The following is a 26,215-nucleotide window of genomic DNA, read 5'->3' on the forward strand; positions in this document are numbered from 1 at the left end:
TTGTTGTACCTACAGTGTGTAGGATGCCAAAAGGTCCACATATTATATCTCTAAATAAGGGTTAGTACTATGGGTAAAGCTCCAGCTTCCTTATCAAAAAAAAAGTCCAATCATGTTATTTCTAGATAGACCTAATAAATAGGATTGCCCCAATAATTAAAACATATTGTAAATAAACCCTGGAACTTAATGAATGACCTAGTGAAACCAGTGCATCAGCAGTATGTAAACTTTGGTGCTGATTATTGCTAAATGGATCTTTCCACAAAATCATGGACTAGAAAAGATTCACTACTGCATATAAAGAAACCTTTTTGGTCTGCAGATTTTGCAATTTGTAAATGGTTCTTATTGAATAATTTATGGAAGAACTCACTGCATATTGCAGCAATGATGCTGTCAACACAGCAGTACTCTGTCAATGCTGACAACAGCATACGTGTGCAAAATGATAATAACTGCAATCCAATTGTTCAGTAATGCAATCACTATAAACTAATACAGGTGAGCCCATAGATCAATAGAATCACCAGAAGCTAATGAAGCTGTCACATATAGCACAGAACACTCACTGCCAAGTGAAAGAGAATTGGCAATAACATACGCAAAAAAAATGTTGATGTGCTTCAAAACCGACCAGGAATGATAATGTGCATGAATACAGCCATGCAACGTAAAATGGTTTTCAGATCTACCTTAATTGGAATTTCTCATCAGCATGTCAATTATGATTTTCTTTCTAACATACTGCATTTTGGTGAACAACTAACAATGAAAGCTTCCATAGACGTAACATTCTAACATTCTGGTCACCTGTAGCTGCCACTAGAGGGGGGTATAAATGCTTCCTGCATACTGTTGTATTATTGAATTCACTGGTCACTGTGTTTTCAACTTGCATAAGATGTGTATGGAAAGGGCTACAATGGTGATGCTAAAAATCAGGATGTACTTCAGTCTATGGCTAGATAAATTGCTTGCACACAGAGAAAAGTCAGAACTATTGCTACTGGTGCCACCTAGATCTTTTGGGAAATGTTGTAGAAGTTTTTTGCACTAAAGCGTAATGCTATGTTCAAGGATAAAGGAACACAGCACACTAACACAAAATGATGGAGGGAGCATCATGGCTTTAAGGGTGCTGTGGTGCATTAGGGATGGGAAGACATTGCATTTTGGAATGGACAAATCAGATTTCTGACCTTATGATGATACCATGACATGACCTGAATGTGGTGGTACACACAAGACATCCCAGAAATAATAATAAATTGAAACATAATTCATGGAGCAATGATCCAAAATTCCTGAACATTAACAAATATTTGCAGCAATAGGAACCATTTAGTGGAGGTGACTGCTGCCCTGTGGATGTTTTCCTAATGTGCTTATTATAAGATAAACAGTACAATAAATACAGTATATATACAATGTAGTCATTTTGAGACTCACAAAGAAATAAAGAAGACTTTTACATTTTTTGCCCAATCCGTTTGCTCTTGAAACCTCTGCGACATTTCTCACATAGATGTCTCCAGACATTTCTTCTCTAAATTTTGGGTCTCCCTTATTATGAGAAGTGTCAGATTTCTGGTTACTGCCATTTATTTCTAATATATACTGTTTTATTAAAGTAAACCTCTATGTTAAATCCATGTTAACAGCCTAGGTGACTCTGTCACAGAAACCAATGAAAATCATCATAGAGAAAAGTCCTGCAGTCAGTAGGGTCTAACCGGAGTCCGTATGTAACCATTACAAAAGGCTGTCCAGCCCTGCGTCGCTCAGGTCCCCCAATAGACCCGAATGATGGAAAGACATGCGCAGATGTGAACATAGCCTTAGATGGTTTTAAGAAAAAGGATCTATGAATTGCCCTTACAGATCTATTGCTAAGCCACTTTCACAATATAGTATTTTGGTCAGTATTTGTAAGTTAAAACTAGGAGTGGGTCTTATGCAGAAAAAAACCTCATCTATGTTTGGGACGACTCCTGGTTTTGGCTTGCAAATTCTAATGCTAAATGCTGCTGTACGGTGGCGCAACTAGGAATGGCGGGGCCCCCCTCCCCTAAAGACCCTGACCAACCCCCCAACCCCCCCCCCCCCCGCCGTTTTCCTGTACACACACTGTTATGCCCCATAGTGGCCCCTGTACACAGTATTATACCCTATAGTGGCCCCTGCACACAGTATTATGCCCCATTGTGGCCCCTGCACACAGTATTATGTCCTATAGTGGCCCCTGCACACAGTATTATTCCCCTATGGTGGGTCCTGCACACAATTTTATGCCCCATAGTGGCCCCTGTACACAGTATTATGTACTGTTATACATAATACTGTAATAAGTTTGCTGCCTGGGGAAGAAGGGGTTACAGCACTGAATGTGGCATTGTAACCCCTTCTTCTGCAGGCAGCAGAAAGAGCAGCAGGCAGTTGCCAGCATAGTATTGTGTGCTGACAGCCTGCACTGCACACATGGGTTAAACTGACCAGTCTGCACTCACTCTCCATAAGTCCTCAGTGCTGTGCTGCTCACTGCATAAGATGAATCCCCCGGCACCATCTTCTTCCTGCATGATGTCTCCGCCCCTCCTCCATTCTCAGGACGCATACTGAGGCTCTCCCCGACTGGAACCCGACACCTTAGGTGGCCTTGGGCCTCAATAAGTAAAATTTCTTTTTTATTTCTCTTTTTGGTGTATTAACTAGTGATGGGGCCTGGGCCCCCTAAGATGTCGGGCCCTGTGGCATCTACTACCACTGCTACCGTGGTAGTTACGCAACTGCTGCTGTCTGAAGTTGCCTATGCGTGCTTATGAAATCTGTTGAAACATGAAATGGTCTGTTCGCTCTACAAAAACACCAATACGTTGGTTATTTCAGGATTGCCATTGAAATCTCAAAAATATTTCTTATCCGTTAATATTGGAAAAGAGAATAGGAAAGTAAGAATTTTATTTGCATAGTTTTATAACAATCTAATGAAATAAAAGTATTTCATGCTTTGTAATGGAAGTCTCCAAGGGATTGTTCTCCTCACCATGGTTTTTTTTCTGTTATCGTTTGCATCCAGATGGATATACAGAACCATCTGGCTCAGAGAAACAGAGTAAATTCCGAATATCTGAAGATGAACTGATCAGCGCCATGAAAGCAAAAGAGGCAACAAAAGGCTTTCCTTATGAAGCAGCTGAAGAGCAGAAACCTCATAGTGTTTACTCCGAAAAGCAAGAATATAAAGGCATGCCTGTGCTACCAGCTGTCCCGTCTTCACTAGATAACGAAGCTTCGAGCACTGAATCTGGTGATTCTGAAATAGAACTTGTTTCCGAAGACCAGCTGGCAGCAGAAGAGGCCATGCAGTCTGCTTACATGACATTCAGTCACATTGGTGGTCCACCACCATCACCTGCCTCCCCATCCATACAATACAGTATACTCCGAGAGGAACGTGAAGCTGAACTGGACAGTGAGCTCATCATTGAGTCATGTGATGGTTCCTCCGCTTCTGAAGAGAGTCCAAAGAGAGATCAAGACTCTCCAATGATGAAACCAATGATGGACATAATCGAAGAAGAAAACAGTTCAAGAACCGAAAGTTTTGATGCTTCGGACTTCGACTCATATAGCTCTACAGAAAGGAAACTAAATATGGAGAACCTGGCAGAATCAGCTGCCTATATGAAAAGCTCCTATGCAGAAGGAAGATCAGATTTGTTAATGATCAAAAAAGATGAAGGACTGCATTACAGAAAGGCAACAGAACCAACGGTTTACCAAAGTAGGGTGTCTGCAAAGACAAGCACAGGAGCCACAAGTCCAGTTACATTGCTAAGTAAGAAGAAAGGTAATTGGTTATTTTTTTTTTCTTATTCCAGATTGAGAGTATTAAAAAATTCTAAAAAGTTGCATTTAGATATAATGATTGGTTTTCAACAGGTGCGTTGTATATAGTACTGTCATTAGAAAGCATAGCTCTTTGGTGCAATGAGAGCAATGGTGATTAGAGATGAGCGAACAGTGTTCTATCGAACTCATGTTCGATCGGATATTAGGCTGTTCGGCATGTTCGAATCGAATCGAACACCGCGTGGTAAAGTGCGCCATTACTCGATTCCCCTCCCACCTTCCCTGGCGCCTTTTTTGCTCCAATAACAGCGCAGGGTAGGTGGGACAGGAACTACGACACCGGTGACGTTGAAAAAAGTAGGCAAAACCCATTGGCTGCCGAAAACATGTGACCTCTAATTTAAAAGAACAGCGCCGCCCAGCTTCGCGTCATTCTGAGCTTGCAATTCACCGAGGACGGAGGTTTCCGTCCAGCTAGCTAGGGCTTAGATTCTGGGTAGGCAGGGACAGGCTAGGATAGGAAGGAGAAGACAACCAACAGCTCTTGTAAGAGCTAAATTCCAGGGAGAAGCTTGTCAGTGTAACGTGGCACTGACGGGCTCAATCGCCGCAACCCAGCTTTCCCAGGATCCTGAATGGAATACACTGTCAGTGTATTCCCGTATACCCGATATATACCCCGATACCCGTTCCAACGGTGTGCCCCCCCACCTTCACCCCAGAAATACCCTGCAAGTCCCCTAGCAATAGAATTGGGGCTATATACACCCACAATTTTTACTACTGGTATACAGTGCCATTGTCTGACTGGGAATTCAAAGAGTATATTGGGAATACAAATACCCTCATTTCTTGCTACTGCCATATAGTGCCAGTTTCTGACTGGGAATTCAAAGAATATATTGGGGTTACGTGCACCCACAATTTTTACTACTGGTATACAGTGCCATTGTCTGACTGGGAATTCAAAGAATATATTGGGGTTATAAATACCCTCATTTCTTGCTACTGCCATATAGTGCCAGTTTCTGACTGGTAATTCAAAGAATATATTGGGGTTACGTGCACCCACAATTTTTACTACTGGTATACAGTGCCATTGTCTGACTGGGAATTCAAAGAGTATATTGGGAATACAAATACCCTCATTTCTTGCTACTGCCATATAGTGCCAGTTTCTGACTGGGAATTCAAAGAATATATTGGGGTTACGTGCACCCACAATTTTTACTACTGGTATACAGTGCCATTGTCTGACTGGGAATTCAAAGAATATATTGGGGTTATAAATACCCTCATTTCTTGCTACTGCCATATAGTGCCAGTTTCTGACTGGTAATTCAAAGAATATATTGGGGTTACGTGCACCCACAATTTTTACTACTGGTATACAGTGCCATTGTCTGACTGGGAATTCAAAGAGTATATTGGGAATACAAATACCCTCATTTCTTGCTACTGCCATATAGTGCCAGTTTCTGACTGGTAATTCAAAGAATATATTGGGGTTACGTGCACCCACAATTTTTACTACTGGTATACAGTGCCATTGTCTGACTGGGAATTCAAAGAGTATATTGGGAATACAAATACCCTCATTTCTTGCTACTGCCATATAGTGCCAGTTTCTGACTGGGAATTCAAAGAATATATTGGGGTTACGTGCACCCACAATTTTTACTACTGGTATACAGTGCCATTGTCTGACTGGGAATTCAAAGAGTATATTGGGAATACAAATACCCTCATTTCTTGCTACTGCCATATAGTGCCAGTTTCTGACTGGGAATTCAAAGAATATATTGGGGTTACGTGCACCCACAATTTTTACTACTGGTATACAGTGCCATTGTCTGACTGGGAATTCAAAGAGTATATTGGGAATACAAATACCCTCATTTCTTGCTACTGCCATATAGTGCCAGTTTCTGACTGGGAATTCAAAGAATATATTGGGGTTACGTGCACCCACAATTTTTACTACTGGTATACAGTGCCATTGTCTGACTGGGAATTCAAAGAGTATATTGGGAATACAAATACCCTCATTTCTTGCTACTGCCATATAGTGCCAGTTTCTGACTGGGAATTCAAAGAATATATTGGGGTTACGTGCACCCACAATTTTTACTACTGGTATACAGTGCCATTGTCTGACTGGGAATTCAAAGAGTATATTGGGAATACAAATACCCTCATTTCTTGCTACTGCCATATAGTGCCAGTTTCTGACTGGGAATTCAAAGAATATATTGGGGTTACGTGCACCCACAATTTTTACTACTGGTATACAGTGCCATTGTCTGACTGGGAATTCAAAGAGTATATTGGGAATACAAATACCCTCATTTCTTGCTACTGCCATATAGTGCCAGTTTCTGACTGGGAATTCAAAGAATATATTGGGGTTACGTGCACCCACAATTTTTACTACTGGTATACAGTGCCATTGTCTGACTGGGAATTCAAAGAGTATATTGGGAATACAAATACCCTCATTTCTTGCTACTGCCATATAGTGCCAGTTTCTGACTGGGAATTCAAAGAATATATTGGGGTTACGTGCACCCACAATTTTTACTACTGGTATACAGTGCCATTGTCTGACTGGGAATTCAAAGAGTATATTGGGAATACAAATACCCTCATTTCTTGCTACTGCCATATAGTGCCAGTTTCTGACTGGGAATTCAAAGAATATATTGGGGTTATGTGCACCCACAATTTTTACTACTGGTATACAGTGCCATTGTCTGACTGGGAATTCAAAGAATATATTGGGGTTATAAATACCCTCATTTCTTGCTACTGCCATATAGTGCCAGTTTCTGACTGGTAATTCAAAGAATATATTGGGGTTACGTGCACCCACAATTTTTACTACTGGTATACAGTGCCATTGTCTGACTGGGAATTCAAAGAGTATATTGGGAATACAAATACCCTCATTTCTTGCTACTGCCATATAGTGCCAGTTTCTGACTGGGAATTCAAAGAATATATTGGGGTTACGTGCACCCACAATTTTTACTACTGGTATACAGTGCCATTGTCTGACTGGGAATTCAAAGAATATATTGGGGTTATAAATACCCTCATTTCTTGCTACTGCCATATAGTGCCAGTTTCTGACTGGTAATTCAAAGAATATATTGGGGTTACGTGCACCCACAATTTTTACTACTGGTATACAGTGCCATTGTCTGACTGGGAATTCAAAGAATATATTGGGGTTATAAATACCCTCATTTCTTGCTACTGCCATATAGTGCCAGTTTCTGACTGGTAATTCAAAGAATATATTGGGGTTACGTGCACCCACAATTTTTACTACTGGTATACAGTGCCATTGTCTGACTGGGAATTCAAAGAGTATATTGGGAATACAAATACCCTCATTTCTTGCTACTGCCATATAGTGCCAGTTTCTGACTGGTAATTCAAAGAATATATTGGGGTTACGTGCACCCACAATTTTTACTACTGGTATACAGTGCCATTGTCTGACTGGGAATTCAAAGAGTATATTGGGAATACAAATACCCTCATTTCTTGCTACTGCCATATAGTGCCAGTTTCTGACTGGGAATTCAAAGAATATATTGGGGTTACGTGCACCCACAATTTTTACTACTGGTATACAGTGCCATTGTCTGACTGGGAATTCAAAGAGTATATTGGGAATACAAATACCCTCATTTCTTGCTACTGCCATATAGTGCCAGTTTCTGACTGGGAATTCAAAGAATATATTGGGGTTACGTGCACCCACAATTTTTACTACTGGTATACAGTGCCATTGTCTGACTGGGAATTCAAAGAGTATATTGGGAATACAAATACCCTCATTTCTTGCTACTGCCATATAGTGCCAGTTTCTGACTGGGAATTCAAAGAATATATTGGGGTTACGTGCACCCACAATTTTTACTACTGGTATACAGTGCCATTGTCTGACTGGGAATTCAAAGAATATATTGGGGTTATAAATACCCTCATTTCTTGCTACTGCCATATAGTGCCAGTTTCTGACTGGTAATTCAAAGAATATATTGGGGTTACGTGCACCCACAATTTTTACTACTGGTATACAGTGCCATTGTCTGACTGGGAATTCAAAGAGTATATTGGGAATACAAATACCCTCATTTCTTGCTACTGCCAAATAGTGCCAGTGTCTGACTGGGAATTCAAAGAATATATTGGGGTTACGTGCACCCACAATTTTTACTACTGGTATACAGTGCCAATTTCTAACTAGGAATTCAAAATGCGCAAGGCTCCCGGAAAGGGACGTGGACGAGGCCGTGGGCGAGGTCGGGGGAATGGTTCTGGGGAGCAAGGTAGCAGTGAAGCCACAGGGCGTCCCGTGCCTACTCCTGTGGGGCAGCAAGCATTGCGCCACTCCACAGTGCCAGGGTTGCTTGCCACATTAACTAAACTGCAGGGTACAAACCTTAGTAGGCCCGAGAACCAGGAACAGGTCTTGCAATGGCTGTCAGAGAACGCTTACAGCACATTGTCCAGCAGCCAGTCAGACTCTGCCTCCTCTCCTCCTATTACCCAACAGTCTTGTCTTCCTTCCTCCCAAAATTCCGAAGCTTTACAGAACAATAACCCAAACTGTCCCTGCTCCCCAGAGCTGTTCTCCGCTCCTTTCATTGTCCCTCAACCTGCCTCTCCACGTCACGATTCCACGAACCTAACAGAGGAGCATCTGTGTCCAGATGCTCAAACACTAGAGTCTCCTCCATCTCCGTTCGATTTGGTGGTGGATGACCAGCAACCCACCCTCATCGACGATGATGTGACGCAGTTGCCGTCAGGGCATCCAGTTGACCGGCGCATTGTGCGGGAGGAGGAGATGAGACAGGAGTTGGAAGAGGAAGTGGTGGATGATGAGGACACTGACCCGACCTGGACAGGGGGGATGTCAAGCGGGGAAAGTAGTGTGGATGTTGAGGCAGGTGCAGCACCAAAAAGGGTAGCTAGAGGCAGAGGCAGAGGTCAGCAGCTTAGGCGAAGCCAGGCCACACCCGGAATCTCCCAAGATGTTCCAGTTCGTACCCAGCCCCGAAAAACTCCCACCTCGAGGGCACGTTTCTCGAAGGTGTGGAGTTTTTTCAAGGAATGCGCCGAGGACAGATATAGTGTTGTCTGCACAATTTGCCTCTCGAAATTGATTAGGGGCTCTGAGAAGAGCAACCTGTCCACCACTTCAATGCGCCGTCATTTGGAATCCAAGCACTGGAATCAGTGGCAGGCAGCAACGGCAGGACAAAGGCCGCCTGCCGTTCACGCCACTGCCACTGCCTCTGCCTCTGCCTCTGCCACTGCCACTGCTGACTGTGCTGGCGATGCACTCCAGAGGACGAGCCAGGACACCACTTCATCTGCCTCCGCCACTTTGTTGACTTCTACCTCATCCTCCCCTGGTCCTGTCTTATCTCCTTCTCCTGCACCATCAAAGGCACCATCAGGCGTTTCTTTACAACAACCCACCATCTCTCAGACATTGGAGCGGCGGCAGAAATACACTGCTAACCACCCACACGCGCAAGCCTTGAACGCCAACATCGCTAAACTGCTGGCCCAGGAGATGTTGGCGTTCCGGCTTGTTGAAACTCCCGCCTTCCTGGACCTGATGGCAACTGCGGCACCTCGCTATGCCGTCCCTAGCCGTCACTACTTCTCCCGGTGTGCCGTCCCCGCCTTGCACCAGCACGTGTCACTCAACATCAGGCGGGCCCTTAGTTCCGCGCTTTGCACAAAGGTCCACTTGACCACCGACGCGTGGACAAGTGCATGCGGACAGGGACGCTACATTTCACTGACGGCACACTGGGTGAATGTAGTTGAGGCTGGGACTGCTTCCCAAACTGGCCCGGTGTACCTCGTCTCCCCGCCTAACATTCCTGGCAGGGACACGAGAAGAACACCCCCCTCCTCCTCCTCCTCTACCGCCTCCTCCTCCGCCACCGCCTCCTCCTCCGCCACCTCCTCCGCTGTTAGATTGACCCCAGCTACGAGTTGGAAACGTTGCAGCACTGGCGTTGGTAGACGTCAGCAGGCTGTGCTGAAGCTGATCAGCTTGGGGGACAGACAGCACACTGCCTCCGAGGTGAGGGATGCCCTCCTCGATGAGACGGCAATATGGTTTGAGCCGCTGCACCTGGGCCCAGGCATGGTCGTTTGTGATAACGGCCGGAACCTGGTAGCAGCTCTGGAGCTTGCCGGACTCCAACATGTTCCATGCCTGGCCCACGTCTTCAACCTAGTGGTGCAACGTTTCCTAAAGAGCTACCCCAATGTTCCAGAGCTACTGGTGAAAGTGCGGCGCATGTGCGCCCACTTTCGCAAGTCGACAGTAGCCGCTGCTAGCTTAAAATCTCTCCAGCAACGCCTGCATGTGCCACAACACCGGCTTTTGTGCGACGTCCCCACACGCTGGAACTCAACGTTTCAGATGTTGAATAGAGTGGTTGAGCAGCAGAGACCTTTGATGGAATACCAGCTACAAAACCCTAGGGTGCCACAAAGTCAGCTGCCTCAGTTTCACATCCATGAGTGGCCATGGATGAGAGACCTTTGTGACATCCTACGGGTCTTTGAGGAGTCCACAAGGAGGGTGAGCTCTGAGGATGCGATGGTGAGCCTTACAATCCCGCTCTTGTGTGTTCTGAGAGAATCCCTGATTGACATCAGGGATAACTCAGATCACACAGAGGAGTTAGGGATAGCATCCGATCCGTCACAGCTGGAGAGTAGGTCCACACATCTGTCCGCTTCACTGCGTTTAATGGAGGAGGAGGAGGAGGAGGAGGAGGAAGAAGAGTTGTCCGATGATGTGATGGTGATACAGGAGGCTTCCGGGCAACTTCGAATCGTCCCATTGTTGCAGCGCGGATGGGTAGACATGGAGGATGAGGAGGAAATGGAGATTGAACTTTCCGGTGGGGCCAGAGGAGTCATGCCAACTAACACTGTGGCAGACATGGCTGAGTTCATGTTGGGGTGCTTTACAACCGACAAGCGTATTGTCAAAATCATGGAGGACAACCAGTACTGGATCTTTGCTATCCTTGACCCCCGGTATAAAAACAACATCTCGTCTTTTATTCCGGTAGAGGGGAGGGCCAATCGCATCAATGCTTGCCACAGGCAATTGGTGCAGAATATGATGGAGATGTTTCCAGCATGTGACGTTGGCGGCAGGGAGGGCAGTTCCTCCAGTAGGCAACCAAGTTCTCACCGGTCCACACAAACGAGGGGCACACTGTCTAAGGTCTGGGACACCTTGATGGCACCCCCTCGCCAAAGTGCCGCCACGGAGGGTCCTAGTGTCACCAGGCGTGAGAAGTATAGGCGCATGTTGCGGGAATACCTTTCCGACCACAGCCCTGTCCTCTCCGACCCCTCTGCGCCCTACACGTATTGGGTGTCGAAGTTGGACCTGTGGCTTGAACTTGCCCTATATGCCTTGGAGGTGCTGTCCTGTCCTGCCGCCAGCGTCCTATCTGAGAGGGTGTTCAGTGCAGCCGGTGGCATCATCACTGACAAGCGCACCCGTCTGTCAGCTGAGAGTGCCGACCGGCTCACTTTGATAAAAATGAACCACCACTGGATAGAGCCTTCATTTTTGTGCCCACCTGTGTAAAGCACCCCAACATGAAACTCCATGTCTGTACTCAACCTCTCCAATTCCTCCGCATCCTCATACTCATCCACCATAAGCGTTGCACAATTCTGCTAATACTAGGCTCCCTCCAACATGATTTCCCCCAACTCTGCTGGTTAGAGGCTCCCTCCACCCTGATTTCCACCAACTCTGCTGGTTAGAGGCTCCCTCCACCCTGCTTTCCCACAACTCTGCTGGTTAGAGGCTCCTTCCACCATGAATTTGCCCAAACTGGGCTGTTTAGAGGCTCCCTCCACCATGAATTGGTCCAAACTGGGTTTTTTAGAGGCTCCCTCCACCATGAATTGGTCCAAACTGGGCTGGTTAGAGGCTCCCTCCACCATGAATTGGTCCAAACTGGGGTTTTTAGAGGCTCCCTCCACCATGAATTGGTCCAAACTTGGCTGTTTAGAGGCTCCCTCCACCATGAATTGGTCCAAACTGGGGTGGTTAGAGGCTCCCTCCACCATTAATTGGTCCAAACTGGGCTGGTTAGAGGCTCCCTCCACCATGAATTTCCCAAAACTTGGCTGTTTAGAGGCTCCCTCCACCATTAATTGGTCCAAACTGGGCTGGTTAGAGGCTCCCTCCACCATGAATTTGCCCAAACTGGGCTGTTTAGAGGCTCCCTCCACCATGAATTTGCCCAAACTGGGCTGGTTAGAGGCTCCCTCCACCATGAATTGGTCCAAACTGGGCTGGTTAGAGGCTCCCTCCACCATGAATTTGCCCAAACTGGGCTGTTTAGAGGCTCCCTCCACCATGAATTTGCCCAAACTGGGCTGGTTAGAGGCTCCCTCCACCATGAATTGGTCCAAACGGGTTTTTAGAGGCTCCCTTCACCATGAATTGGTCCAAACTTGGCTGTTTAGAGGCTCCCTCCACCATGAATTGGTCCAAACTGGGGTGGTTAGAGGCTCCCTCCACCATGAATTTGCCCAAACTGGGCTGTTTAGAGGCTCCCTCCACCATGAATTGGTCCAAACTGGGTTTTTTAGAGGCTCCCTCCACCATGAATTGGTCCAAACTGGGCTGGTTAGAGGCTCCCTCCACCATGAATTGGTCCAAACTGGGCTGGTTAGAGGCTCCCTCCACCATGAATTTGCCCAAACTGGGCTGTTTAGAGGCTCCCTCCACCATGAATTTGCCCAAACTGGGCTGGTTAGAGGCTCCCTCCACCATGAATTGGTCCAAACTGGGCTGGTTAGAGGCTCCCTCCACCATGAATTTGCCCAAACTGGGCTGTTTAGAGGCTCCCTCCACCATGAATTTGCCCAAACTGGGCTGGTTAGAGGCTCCCTCCACCATGAATTGGTCCAAACGGGTTTTTAGAGGCTCCCTTCACCATGAATTGGTCCAAACTTGGCTGTTTAGAGGCTCCCTCCACCATGAATTGGTCCAAACTGGGGTGGTTAGAGGCTCCCTCCACCATGAATTTGCCCAAACTGGGCTGTTTAGAGGCTCCCTCCACCATGAATTGGTCCAAACTGGGTTTTTTAGAGGCTCCCTCCACCATGAATTGGTCCAAACTGGGCTGGTTAGAGGCTCCCTCCACCATGAATTGGTCCAAACTGGGCTGGTTAGAGGCTCCCTCCACCATGAATTGGTCCAAACTGGGCTGGTTAGAGGCTCCCTCCACCATGAATTGGTCCAAACTGGGCTGGTTAGAGGCTCCCTCCACCATGAATTTGCCCAAACTGGGCTGTTTAGAGGCTCCCTCCACCATGAATTTGCCCAAACTGGGCTGGTTAGAGGCTCCCTCCACCATGAATTGGTCCAAACTGGGGTTTTTAGAGGCTCCCTCCACCATGAATTGGTCCAAACTTGGCTGTTTAGAGGCTCCCTCCACCATGAATTGGTCCAAACTGGGTTTTTTAGAGGCTCCCTCCACCATGAATTGGTCCAAACTGGGCTGGTTAGAGGCTCCCTCCACCATGAATTGGTCCAAACTGGGCTGGTTAGAGGCTCCCTCCACCATGAATTGGTCCAAACTGGGCTGGTTAGAGGCTCCCTCCACCATGAATTGGTCCAAACTGGGCTGGTTAGAGGCTCCCTCCACCATGAATTTCCCAAAACTTGGCTGTTTAGAGGCTCCCTCCACCATTAATTGGTCCAAACTGGGCTGGTTAGAGGCTCCCTCCACCATGAATTTGCCCAAACTGGGCTGTTTAGAGGCTCCCTCCACCATGAATTTGCCCAAACTGGGCTGGTTAGAGGCTCCCTCCACCATGAATTGGTCCAAACTGGGGTTTTTAGAGGCTCCCTCCACCATGAATTGGTCCAAACTTGGCTGTTTAGAGGCTCCCTCCACCATGAATTGGTCCAAACTGGGGTGGTTAGAGGCTCCCTCCACCATTAATTGGTCCAAACTGGGCTGGTTAGAGGCTCCCTCCACAATTAATTGGTCCAAACTGGGCTAATTAGAGGCTCCCTCCACCATGAATTGGTCCAAACTGGGTTTTTTAGAGGCTCCCTCCACCATGAATTTGCCCAAACTGGGCTGTTTAGAGGCTCCCTCCACCATGAATTGGTCCAAACTTGGCTGGTTAGAGGCTCCCTCCACCATGAATTGGTCCAAACTGGGCTGGTTAGAGGCTCCCTCCACCATGAATTTCCCAAAACTTGGCTGTTTAGAGGCTCCCTCCACCATTAATTGGTCCAAACTGGGCTGGTTAGAGGCTCCCTCCACCATGAATTTGCCCAAACTGGGCTGTTTAGAGGCTCCCTCCACCATGAATTGGTCCAAACTGGGCTGGTTAGAGGCTCCCTCCACCATGAATTGGTCCAAACTGGGCTGGTTAGAGGCTCCCTCCACCATGAATTTCCCAAAACTTGGCTGTTTAGAGGCTCCCTCCACCATTAATTGGTCCAAACTGGGCTGGTTAGAGGCTCCCTCCACCATGAATTTGCCCAAACTGGGCTGTTTAGAGGCTCCCTCCACCATGAATTTGCCCAAACTGGGCTGGTTAGAGGCTCCCTCCACCATGAATTGGTCCAAACTGGGGTTTTTAGAGGCTCCCTCCACCATGAATTGGTCCAAACTTGGCTGTTTAGAGGCTCCCTCCACCATGAATTGGTCCAAACTGGGGTGGTTAGAGGCTCCCTCCACCATTAATTGGTCCAAACTGGGCTGGTTAGAGGCTCCCTCCACCATGAATTTCCCAAAACTTGGCTGTTTAGAGGCTCCCTCCACCATTAATTGGTCCAAACTGGGCTGGTTAGAGGCTCCCTCCACCATGAATTTGCCCAAACTGGCTGTTTAGAGGCTCCCTCCACCATGAATTTGCCCAAACTGGGCTGGTTAGAGGCTCCCTCCACCATGAATTGGTCCAAACTGGGCTGGTTAGAGGCTCCCTCCACCATGAATTTGCCCAAACTGGGCTGTTTAGAGGCTCCCTCCACCATGAATTTGCCCAAACTGGGCTGGTTAGAGGCTCCCTCCACCATGAATTGGTCCAAACGGGTTTTTAGAGGCTCCCTTCACCATGAATTGGTCCAAACTTGGCTGTTTAGAGGCTCCCTCCACCATGAATTGGTCCAAACTGGGGTGGTTAGAGGCTCCCTCCACCATGAATTTGCCCAAACTGGGCTGTTTAGAGGCTCCCTCCACCATGAATTGGTCAAACTGGGTTTTTTAGAGGCTCCCTCCACCATGAATTGGTCCAAACTGGGCTGGTTAGAGGCTCCCTCCACCATGAATTGGTCCAAACTGGGGTGGTTAGAGGCTCCCTCCACCATTAATTGGTCCAAACTGGGCTGGTTAGAGGCTCCCTCCACCATTAATTGGTCCAAACTGGGCTGGTTAGAGGCTCCCTCCACCATGAATTTGCCCAAACTGGGCTGGTTAGAGGCTCCCTCCACCATGAATTGGTCCAAACTGGGCTGTTTAGAGGCTCCCTCCACCATGAATTGGTCCAAACTGGGTGGTTAGAGGCTCCCTCCACCATGAATTTGCCCAAACTGGGCTGTTTAGAGGCTCCCTCCACCATGAATTGGTCCAAACTGGGTTTTTTAGAGGCTCCCTCCACCATGAATTGGTCCAAACTGGGCTGGTTAGAGGCTCCCTCCACCATGAATTGGTCCAAACTGGGCTGGTTAGAGGCTCCCTCCACCATGAATTGGTCCAAACTGGGCTGGTTAGAGGCTCCCTCCACCATGAATTGGTCCAAACTGGGCTGGTTAGAGGCTCCCTCCACCATGAATTTGCCCAAACTGGGCTGTTTAGAGGCTCCCTCCACCATGAATTTGCCCAAACTGGGCTGGTTAGAGGCTCCCTCCACCATGAATTGGTCCAAACTGGGGTTTTTAGAGGCTCCTCCACCATGAATTGGTCCAAACTTGGCTGTTTAGAGGCTCCCTCCACCATGAATTGGTCCAAACTGGTTTTTTAGAGGCTCCCTCCACCATGAATTGGTCCAAACTGGGCTGGTTAGAGGCTCCCTCCACCATGAATTGGTCCAAACTGGGCTGGTTAGAGGCTCCCTCCACCATGAATTGGTCCAAACTGGGCTGGTTAGAGGCTCCCTCCACCATGAATTGGTCCAAACTGGGCTGGTTAGAGGCTCCCTCCACCATGAATTTCCCAAAACTTGGCTGTTTAGAGGCTCCCTCCACCATTAATTGGTCCAAACTGGGCTGGTTAGAGGCTCCCTCCACCATGAATTTGCCCAAACTGGGCTGTTTAGAGGCTCCCTCCACCATGAATTTGCCCAAACTGGGCTGGTTAGAGGCTCCCTCCACCATGAATTGGTCCAAACTGGGGTTTTTAGAGGCTCCCTCCACCATGAATTGGTCCAAACTTGGCTGTTTAGAGGCTCCCTCCACCATGAATTGGTCCAAACTGGGGTGGTTAGAGGCTCCCTCCACCATTAATTGGTCCAAACTGGGCTGGTTAGAGGCTCCCTCCACAATTAATTGGTCCAAACTGGGCTAATTAGAGGCTCCCTCCACCATGAATTGGTCCAAACTGGGTTTTTTAGAGGCTCCCTCCACCATGAATTTGCCCAAACTGGGCTGTTTAGAGGCTCCCTCCACCATGAATTGGTCCAAACTTGGCTGGTTAGAGGCTCCCTCCACCATGAATTGGTCCAAACTGGGCTGGTTAGAGGCTCCCTCCACCATGAATTTCCCAAAACTTGGCTGTTTAGAGGCTCCCTCCACCATTAATTGGTCCAAACTGGGCTGGTTAGAGGCTCCCTCCACCATGAATTTGCCCAAACTGGGCTGTTTAGAGGCTCCCTCCACCATGAATTGGTCCAAACTGGGCTGGTTAGAGGCTCCCTCCACCATGAATTGGTCCAAACTGGGCTGGTTAGAGGCTCCCTCCACCATGAATTTCCCAAACTTGGCTGTTTAGAGGCTCCCTCCACCATTAATTGGTCCAAAACTGGGCTGGTTAGAGGCTCCCTCCACCATGAATTTGCCCAAACTGGGCTGTTTAGAGGCTCCCTCCACCATGAATTTGCCCAAACTGGGCTGGTTAGAGGCTCCCTCCACCATGAATTGGTCCAAACTGGGGTTTTTAGAGGCTCCCTCCACCATGAATTGGTCCAAACTTGGCTGTTTAGAGGCTCCCTCCACCATGAATTGGTCCAAACTGGGGTGGTTAGAGGCTCCCTCCACCATTAATTGGTCCAAACTGGGCTGGTTAGAGGCTCCCTCCACCATGAATTTCCCAAAACTTGGCTGTTTAGAGGCTCCCTCCACCATTAATTGGTCCAAACTGGGCTGGTTAGAGGCTCCCTCCACCATGAATTTGCCCAAACTGGGCTGTTTAGAGGCTCCCTCCACCATGAATTTGCCCAAACTGGGCTGGTTAGAGGCTCCCTCCACCATGAATTGGTCCAAACTGGGCTGGTTAGAGGCTCCCTCCACCATGAATTTGCCCAAACTGGGCTGTTTAGAGGCTCCCTCCACCATGAATTTGCCCAAACTGGGCTGGTTAGAGGCTCCCTCCACCATGAATTGGTCCAAACGGGTTTTTAGAGGCTCCCTTCACCATGAATTGGTCCAAACTTGGCTGTTTAGAGGCTCCCTCCACCATGAATTGGTCCAAACTGGGGTGGTTAGAGGCTCCCTCCACCATGAATTTGCCCAAACTGGGCTGTTTAGAGGCTCCCTCCACCATGAATTGGTCCAAACTGGGTTTTTTAGAGGCTCCCTCCACCATGAATTGGTCCAAACTGGGCTGGTTAGAGGCTCCCTCCACCATGAATTGGTCCAAACTGGGGTGGTTAGAGGCTCCCTCCACCATTAATTGGTCCAAACTGGGCTGGTTAGAGGCTCCCTCCACCATTAATTGGTCCAAACTGGGCTGGTTAGAGGCTCCCTCCACCATGAATTTGCCCAAACTGGGCTGGTTAGAGGCTCCCTCCACCATGAATTGGTCCAAACTGGGCTGGTTAGAGGCTCCCTCCACCATGAATTTGCCCAAACTGGGCTGTTTAGAGGCTCCCTCCACCATGAATTTGCCCAAACTGGGCTGGTTAGAGGCTCCCTCCACCATGAATTGGTCCAAACGGGTTTTTAGAGGCTCCCTCCACCATGAATTGGTCCAAACGGGTTTTTAGAGGCTCCCTTCACCATGAATTGGTCCAAACTTGGCTGTTTAGAGGCTCCCTCCACCATGAATTGGTCCAAACTGGGGTGGTTAGAGGCTCCCTCCACCATGAATTTGCCCAAACTGGGCTGTTTAGAGGCTCCCTCCACCATGAATTGGTCCAAACTGGGTTTTGTAGAGGCTCCCTCCACCATGAATTGGTCCAAACTGGGCTGGTTAGAGGCTCCCTCCACCATGAATTGGTCCAAACTGGGCTGGTTAGAGGCTCCCTCCACCATGAATTTGCCCAAACTGGGCTGTTTAGAGGCTCCCTCCACCATGAATTTGCCCAAACTGGGCTGGTTAGAGGCTCCCTCCACCATGAATTGGTCCAAACTGGGCTGGTTAGAGGCTCCCTCCACCATGAATTTGCCCAAACTGGGCTGTTTAGAGGCTCCCTCCACCATGAATTTGCCCAAACTGGGCTGGTTAGAGGCTCCCTCCACCATGAATTGGTCCAAACGGGTTTTTAGAGGCTCCCTTCACCATGAATTGGTCCAAACTTGGCTGTTTAGAGGCTCCCTCCACCATGAATTGGTCCAAACTGGGGTGGTTAGAGGCTCCCTCCACCATGAATTTGCCCAAACTGGGCTGTTTAGAGGCTCCCTCCACCATGAATTGGTCCAAACTGGGTTTTTTAGAGGCTCCCTCCACCATGAATTGGTCCAAACTGGGCTGGTTAGAGGCTCCCTCCACCATGAATTGGTCCAAACTGGGGTGGTTAGAGGCTCCCTCCACCATTAATTGGTCCAAACTGGGCTGGTTAGAGGCTCCCTCCACCATTAATTGGTCCAAACTGGGCTGGTTAGAGGCTCCCTCCACCATGAATTTGCCCAAACTGGGCTGGTTAGAGGCTCCCTCCACCATGAATTGGTCCAAACTGGGCTGTTTAGAGGCTCCCTCCACCATGAATTGGTCCAAACTGGGGTGGTTAGAGGCTCCCTCCACCATGAATTTGCCCAAACTGGGCTGTTTAGAGGCTCCCTCCACCATGAATTGGTCCAAACTGGGTTTTTTAGAGGCTCCCTCCACCATGAATTGGTCCAAACTGGGCTGGTTAGAGGCTCCCTCCACCATGAATTGGTCCAAACTGGGCTGGTTAGAGGCTCCCTCCACCATGAATTGGTCCAAACTGGGCTGGTTAGAGGCTCCCTCCACCATGAATTGGTCCAAACTGGGCTGGTTAGAGGCTCCCTCCACCATGAATTTGCCCAAACTGGGCTGTTTAGAGGCTCCCTCCACCATGAATTTGCCCAAACTGGGCTGGTTAGAGGCTCCCTCCACCATGAATTGGTCCAAACTGGGGTTTTTAGAGGCTCCCTCCACCATGAATTGGTCCAAACTTGGCTGTTTAGAGGCTCCCTCCACCATGAATTGGTCCAAACTGGGTTTTTTAGAGGCTCCCTCCACCATGAATTGGTCCAAACTGGGCTGGTTAGAGGCTCCCTCCACCATGAATTGGTCCAAACTGGGCTGGTTAGAGGCTCCCTCCACCATGAATTGGTCCAAACTGGGCTGGTTAGAGGCTCCCTCCACCATGAATTGGTCCAAACTGGGCTGGTTAGAGGCTCCCTCCACCATGAATTTCCCAAAACTTGGCTGTTTAGAGGCTCCCTCCACCATTAATTGGTCCAAACTGGGCTGGTTAGAGGCTCCCTCCACCATGAATTTGCCCAAACTGGGCTGTTTAGAGGCTCCCTCCACCATGAATTTGCCCAAACTGGGCTGGTTAGAGGCTCCCTCCACCATGAATTGGTCCAAACTGGGGTTTTTAGAGGCTCCCTCCACCATGAATTGGTCCAAACTTGGCTGTTTAGAGGCTCCCTCCACCATGAATTGGTCCAAACTGGGGTGGTTAGAGGCTCCCTCCACCATTAATTGGTCCAAACTGGGCTGGTTAGAGGCTCCCTCCACAATTAATTGGTCCAAACTGGGCTAATTAGAGGCTCCCTCCACCATGAATTGGTCCAAACTGGGTTTTTTAGAGGCTCCCTCCACCATGAATTTGCCCAAACTGGGCTGTTTAGAGGCTCCCTCCACCATGAATTGGTCCAAACTTGGCTGGTTAGAGGCTCCCTCCACCATGAATTGGTCCAAACTGGGCTGGTTAGAGGCTCCCTCCACCATGAATTTCCCAAAACTTGGCTGTTTAGAGGCTCCCTCCACCATTAATTGGTCCAAACTGGGCTGGTTAGAGGCTCCCTCCACCATGAATTTGCCCAAACTGGGCTGTTTAGAGGCTCCCTCCACCATGAATTGGTCCAAACTGGGCTGGTTAGAGGCTCCCTCCACCATGAATTGGTCCAAACTGGGCTGGTTAGAGGCTCCCTCCACCATGAATTTCCCAAAACTTGGCTGTTTAGAGGCTCCCTCCACCATTAATTGGTCCAAACTGGGCTGGTTAGAGGCTCCCTCCACCATGAATTTGCCCAAACTGGGCTGTTTAGAGGCTCCCTCCACCATGAATTTGCCCAAACTGGGCTGGTTAGAGGCTCCCTCCACCATGAATTGGTCCAAACTGGGGTTTTTAGAGGCTCCCTCCACCATGAATTGGTCCAAACTTGGCTGTTTAGAGGCTCCCTCCACCATGAATTGGTCCAAACTGGGTTTTTTAGAGGCTCCCTCCACCATGAATTGGTCCAAACTGGGCTGGTTAGAGGCTCCCTCCACCATGAATTGGTCCAAACTGGGCTGGTTAGAGGCTCCCTCCACCATGAATTGGTCCAAACTGGGCTGGTTAGAGGCTCCCTCCACCATGAATTGGTCCAAACTGGGCTGGTTAGAGGCTCCCTCCACCATGAATTTCCCAAAACTTGGCTGTTTAGAGGCTCCCTCCACCATTAATTGGTCCAAACTGGGCTGGTTAGAGGCTCCCTCCACCATGAATTTGCCCAAACTGGGCTGTTTAGAGGCTCCCTCCACCATGAATTTGCCCAAACTGGGCTGGTTAGAGGCTCCCTCCACCATGAATTGGTCCAAACTGGGGTTTTTAGAGGCTCCCTCCACCATGAATTGGTCCAAACTTGGCTGTTTAGAGGCTCCCTCCACCATGAATTGGTCCAAACTGGGGTGGTTAGAGGCTCCCTCCACCATTAATTGGTCCAAACTGGGCTGGTTAGAGGCTCCCTCCACAATTAATTGGTCCAAACTGGGCTAATTAGAGGCTCCCTCCACCATGAATTGGTCCAAACTGGGTTTTTTAGAGGCTCCCTCCACCATGAATTTGCCCAAACTGGGCTGTTTAGAGGCTCCCTCCACCATGAATTGGTCCAAACTTGGCTGGTTAGAGGCTCCCTCCACCATGAATTGGTCCAAACTGGGCTGGTTAGAGGCTCCCTCCACCATGAATTTCCCAAAACTTGGCTGTTTAGAGGCTCCCTCCACCATTAATTGGTCCAAACTGGGCTGGTTAGAGGCTCCCTCCACCATGAATTTGCCCAAACTGGGCTGTTTAGAGGCTCCCTCCACCATGAATTGGTCCAAACTGGGCTGGTTAGAGGCTCCCTCCACCATGAATTGGTCCAAACTGGGCTGGTTAGAGGCTCCCTCCACCATGAATTTCCCAAAACTTGGCTGTTTAGAGGCTCCCTCCACCATTAATTGGTCCAAACTGGGCTGGTTAGAGGCTCCCTCCACCATGAATTTGCCCAAACTGGGCTGTTTAGAGGCTCCCTCCACCATGAATTTGCCCAAACTGGGCTGGTTAGAGGCTCCCTCCACCATGAATTGGTCCAAACTGGGGTTTTTAGAGGCTCCCTCCACCATGAATTGGTCCAAACTTGGCTGTTTAGAGGCTCCCTCCACCATGAATTGGTCCAAACTGGGGTGGTTAGAGGCTCCCTCCACCATTAATTGGTCCAAACTGGGCTGGTTAGAGGCTCCCTCCACCATGAATTTCCCAAAACTTGGCTGTTTAGAGGCTCCCTCCACCATTAATTGGTCCAAACTGGGCTGGTTAGAGGCTCCCTCCACCATGAATTTGCCCAAACTGGGCTGTTTAGAGGCTCCCTCCACCATGAATTTGCCCAAACTGGGCTGGTTAGAGGCTCCCTCCACCATGAATTGGTCCAAACTGGGCTGGTTAGAGGCTCCCTCCACCATGAATTTGCCCAAACTGGGCTGTTTAGAGGCTCCCTCCACCATGAATTTGCCCAAACTGGGCTGGTTAGAGGCTCCCTCCACCATGAATTGGTCCAAACGGGTTTTTAGAGGCTCCCTTCACCATGAATTGGTCCAAACTTGGCTGTTTAGAGGCTCCCTCCACCATGAATTGGTCCAAACTGGGGTGGTTAGAGGCTCCCTCCACCATGAATTTGCCCAAACTGGGCTGTTTAGAGGCTCCCTCCACCATGAATTGGTCCAAACTGGGTTTTTTAGAGGCTCCCTCCACCATGAATTGGTCCAAACTGGGCTGGTTAGAGGCTCCCTCCACCATGAATTGGTCCAAACTGGGGTGGTTAGAGGCTCCCTCCACCATTAATTGGTCCAAACTGGGCTGGTTAGAGGCTCCCTCCACCATTAATTGGTCCAAACTGGGCTGGTTAGAGGCTCCCTCCACCATGAATTTGCCCAAACTGGGCTGGTTAGAGGCTCCCTCCACCATGAATTGGTCCAAACTGGGCTGTTTAGAGGCTCCCTCCACCATGAATTGGTCCAAACTGGGGTGGTTAGAGGCTCCCTCCACCATGAATTTGCCCAAACTGGGCTGTTTAGAGGCTCCCTCCACCATGAATTGGTCCAAACTGGGTTTTTTAGAGGCTCCCTCCACCATGAATTGGTCCAAACTGGGCTGGTTAGAGGCTCCCTCCACCATGAATTGGTCCAAACTGGGCTGGTTAGAGGCTCCCTCCACCATGAATTGGTCCAAACTGGGCTGGTTAGAGGCTCCCTCCACCATGAATTGGTCCAAACTGGGCTGGTTAGAGGCTCCCTCCACCATGAATTTGCCCAAACTGGGCTGTTTAGAGGCTCCCTCCACCATGAATTTGCCCAAACTGGGCTGGTTAGAGGCTCCCTCCACCATGAATTGGTCCAAACTGGGGTTTTTAGAGGCTCCCTCCACCATGAATTGGTCCAAACTTGGCTGTTTAGAGGCTCCCTCCACCATGAATTGGTCCAAACTGGGTTTTTTAGAGGCTCCCTCCACCATGAATTGGTCCAAACTGGGCTGGTTAGAGGCTCCCTCCACCATGAATTGGTCCAAACTGGGCTGGTTAGAGGCTCCCTCCACCATGAATTGGTCCAAACTGGGCTGGTTAGAGGCTCCCTCCACCATGAATTGGTCCAAACTGGGCTGGTTAGAGGCTCCCTCCACCATGAATTTCCCAAAACTTGGCTGTTTAGAGGCTCCCTCCACCATTAATTGGTCCAAACTGGGCTGGTTAGAGGCTCCCTCCACCATGAATTTGCCCAAACTGGGCTGTTTAGAGGCTCCCTCCACCATGAATTTGCCCAAACTGGGCTGGTTAGAGGCTCCCTCCACCATGAATTGGTCCAAACTGGGGTTTTTAGAGGCTCCCTCCACCATGAATTGGTCCAAACTTGGCTGTTTAGAGGCTCCCTCCACCATGAATTGGTCCAAACTGGGGTGGTTAGAGGCTCCCTCCACCATTAATTGGTCCAAACTGGGCTGGTTAGAGGCTCCCTCCACAATTAATTGGTCCAAACTGGGCTAATTAGAGGCTCCCTCCACCATGAATTGGTCCAAACTGGGTTTTTTAGAGGCTCCCTCCACCATGAATTTGCCCAAACTGGGCTGTTTAGAGGCTCCCTCCACCATGAATTGGTCCAAACTTGGCTGGTTAGAGGCTCCCTCCACCATGAATTGGTCCAAACTGGGCTGGTTAGAGGCTCCCTCCACCATGAATTTCCCAAAACTTGGCTGTTTAGAGGCTCCCTCCACCATTAATTGGTCCAAACTGGGCTGGTTAGAGGCTCCCTCCACCATGAATTTGCCCAAACTGGGCTGTTTAGAGGCTCCCTCCACCATGAATTGGTCCAAACTGGGCTGGTTAGAGGCTCCCTCCACCATGAATTGGTCCAAACTGGGCTGGTTAGAGGCTCCCTCCACCATGAATTTCCCAAAACTTGGCTGTTTAGAGGCTCCCTCCACCATTAATTGGTCCAAACTGGGCTGGTTAGAGGCTCCCTCCACCATGAATTTGCCCAAACTGGGCTGTTTAGAGGCTCCCTCCACCATGAATTTGCCCAAACTGGGCTGGTTAGAGGCTCCCTCCACCATGAATTGGTCCAAACTGGGGTTTTTAGAGGCTCCCTCCACCATGAATTGGTCCAAACTTGGCTGTTTAGAGGCTCCCTCCACCATGAATTGGTCCAAACTGGGGTGGTTAGAGGCTCCCTCCACCATTAATTGGTCCAAACTGGGCTGGTTAGAGGCTCCCTCCACCATGAATTTCCCAAAACTTGGCTGTTTAGAGGCTCCCTCCACCATTAATTGGTCCAAACTGGGCTGGTTAGAGGCTCCCTCCACCATGAATTTGCCCAAACTGGGCTGTTTAGAGGCTCCCTCCACCATGAATTTGCCCAAACTGGGCTGGTTAGAGGCTCCCTCCACCATGAATTGGTCCAAACTGGGCTGGTTAGAGGCTCCCTCCACCATGAATTTGCCCAAACTGGGCTGTTTAGAGGCTCCCTCCACCATGAATTTGCCCAAACTGGGCTGGTTAGAGGCTCCCTCCACCATGAATTGGTCCAAACGGGTTTTTAGAGGCTCCCTTCACCATGAATTGGTCCAAACTTGGCTGTTTAGAGGCTCCCTCCACCATGAATTGGTCCAAACTGGGGTGGTTAGAGGCTCCCTCCACCATGAATTTGCCCAAACTGGGCTGTTTAGAGGCTCCCTCCACCATGAATTGGTCCAAACTGGGTTTTTTAGAGGCTCCCTCCACCATGAATTGGTCCAAACTGGGCTGGTTAGAGGCTCCCTCCACCATGAATTGGTCCAAACTGGGGTGGTTAGAGGCTCCCTCCACCATTAATTGGTCCAAACTGGGCTGGTTAGAGGCTCCCTCCACCATTAATTGGTCCAAACTGGGCTGGTTAGAGGCTCCCTCCACCATGAATTTGCCCAAACTGGGCTGGTTAGAGGCTCCCTCCACCATGAATTGGTCCAAACTGGGCTGGTTAGAGGCTCCCTCCACCATGAATTTGCCCAAACTGGGCTGTTTAGAGGCTCCCTCCACCATGAATTTGCCCAAACTGGGCTGGTTAGAGGCTCCCTCCACCATGAATTGGTCCAAACGGGTTTTTAGAGGCTCCCTCCACCATGAATTGGTCCAAACGGGTTTTTAGAGGCTCCCTTCACCATGAATTGGTCCAAACTTGGCTGTTTAGAGGCTCCCTCCACCATGAATTGGTCCAAACTGGGGTGGTTAGAGGCTCCCTCCACCATGAATTTGCCCAAACTGGGCTGTTTAGAGGCTCCCTCCACCATGAATTGGTCCAAACTGGGTTTTGTAGAGGCTCCCTCCACCATGAATTGGTCCAAACTGGGCTGGTTAGAGGCTCCCTCCACCATGAATTGGTCCAAACTGGGCTGGTTAGAGGCTCCCTCCACCATGAATTTGCCCAAACTGGGCTGTTTAGAGGCTCCCTCCACCATGAATTTGCCCAAACTGGGCTGGTTAGAGGCTCCCTCCACCATGAATTGGTCCAAACTGGGCTGGTTAGAGGCTCCCTCCACCATGAATTTGCCCAAACTGGGCTGTTTAGAGGCTCCCTCCACCATGAATTTGCCCAAACTGGGCTGGTTAGAGGCTCCCTCCACCATGAATTGGTCCAAACGGGTTTTTAGAGGCTCCCTTCACCATGAATTGGTCCAAACTTGGCTGTTTAGAGGCTCCCTCCACCATGAATTGGTCCAAACTGGGGTGGTTAGAGGCTCCCTCCACCATGAATTTGCCCAAACTGGGCTGTTTAGAGGCTCCCTCCACCATGAATTGGTCCAAACTGGGTTTTTTAGAGGCTCCCTCCACCATGAATTGGTCCAAACTGGGCTGGTTAGAGGCTCCCTCCACCATGAATTGGTCCAAACTGGGGTGGTTAGAGGCTCCCTCCACCATTAA

General features: G+C 49.1%; 1 protein-coding gene across 1 annotated transcript in view; it reads left to right on the forward strand.

Moving 5' to 3' along the window:
- RTN1 (reticulon 1) overlaps positions 1–26,215 on the forward strand; it is a 191,445-nt gene that overhangs the window by 75,479 nt on the left and 89,751 nt on the right. The window contains exon 3 of the mRNA XM_075282750.1: positions 3,080–3,853. Within this exon, the coding sequence (XP_075138851.1) occupies positions 3,080–3,853 (774 nt within the window). The remainder of the gene's footprint in view (positions 1–3,079; positions 3,854–26,215) is intronic.

The sequence above is a fragment of the Leptodactylus fuscus genome, chromosome 7 (assembly GCF_031893055.1).
Source record: "Leptodactylus fuscus isolate aLepFus1 chromosome 7, aLepFus1.hap2, whole genome shotgun sequence".
NCBI lineage: Eukaryota > Metazoa > Chordata > Amphibia > Anura > Leptodactylidae > Leptodactylus > Leptodactylus fuscus.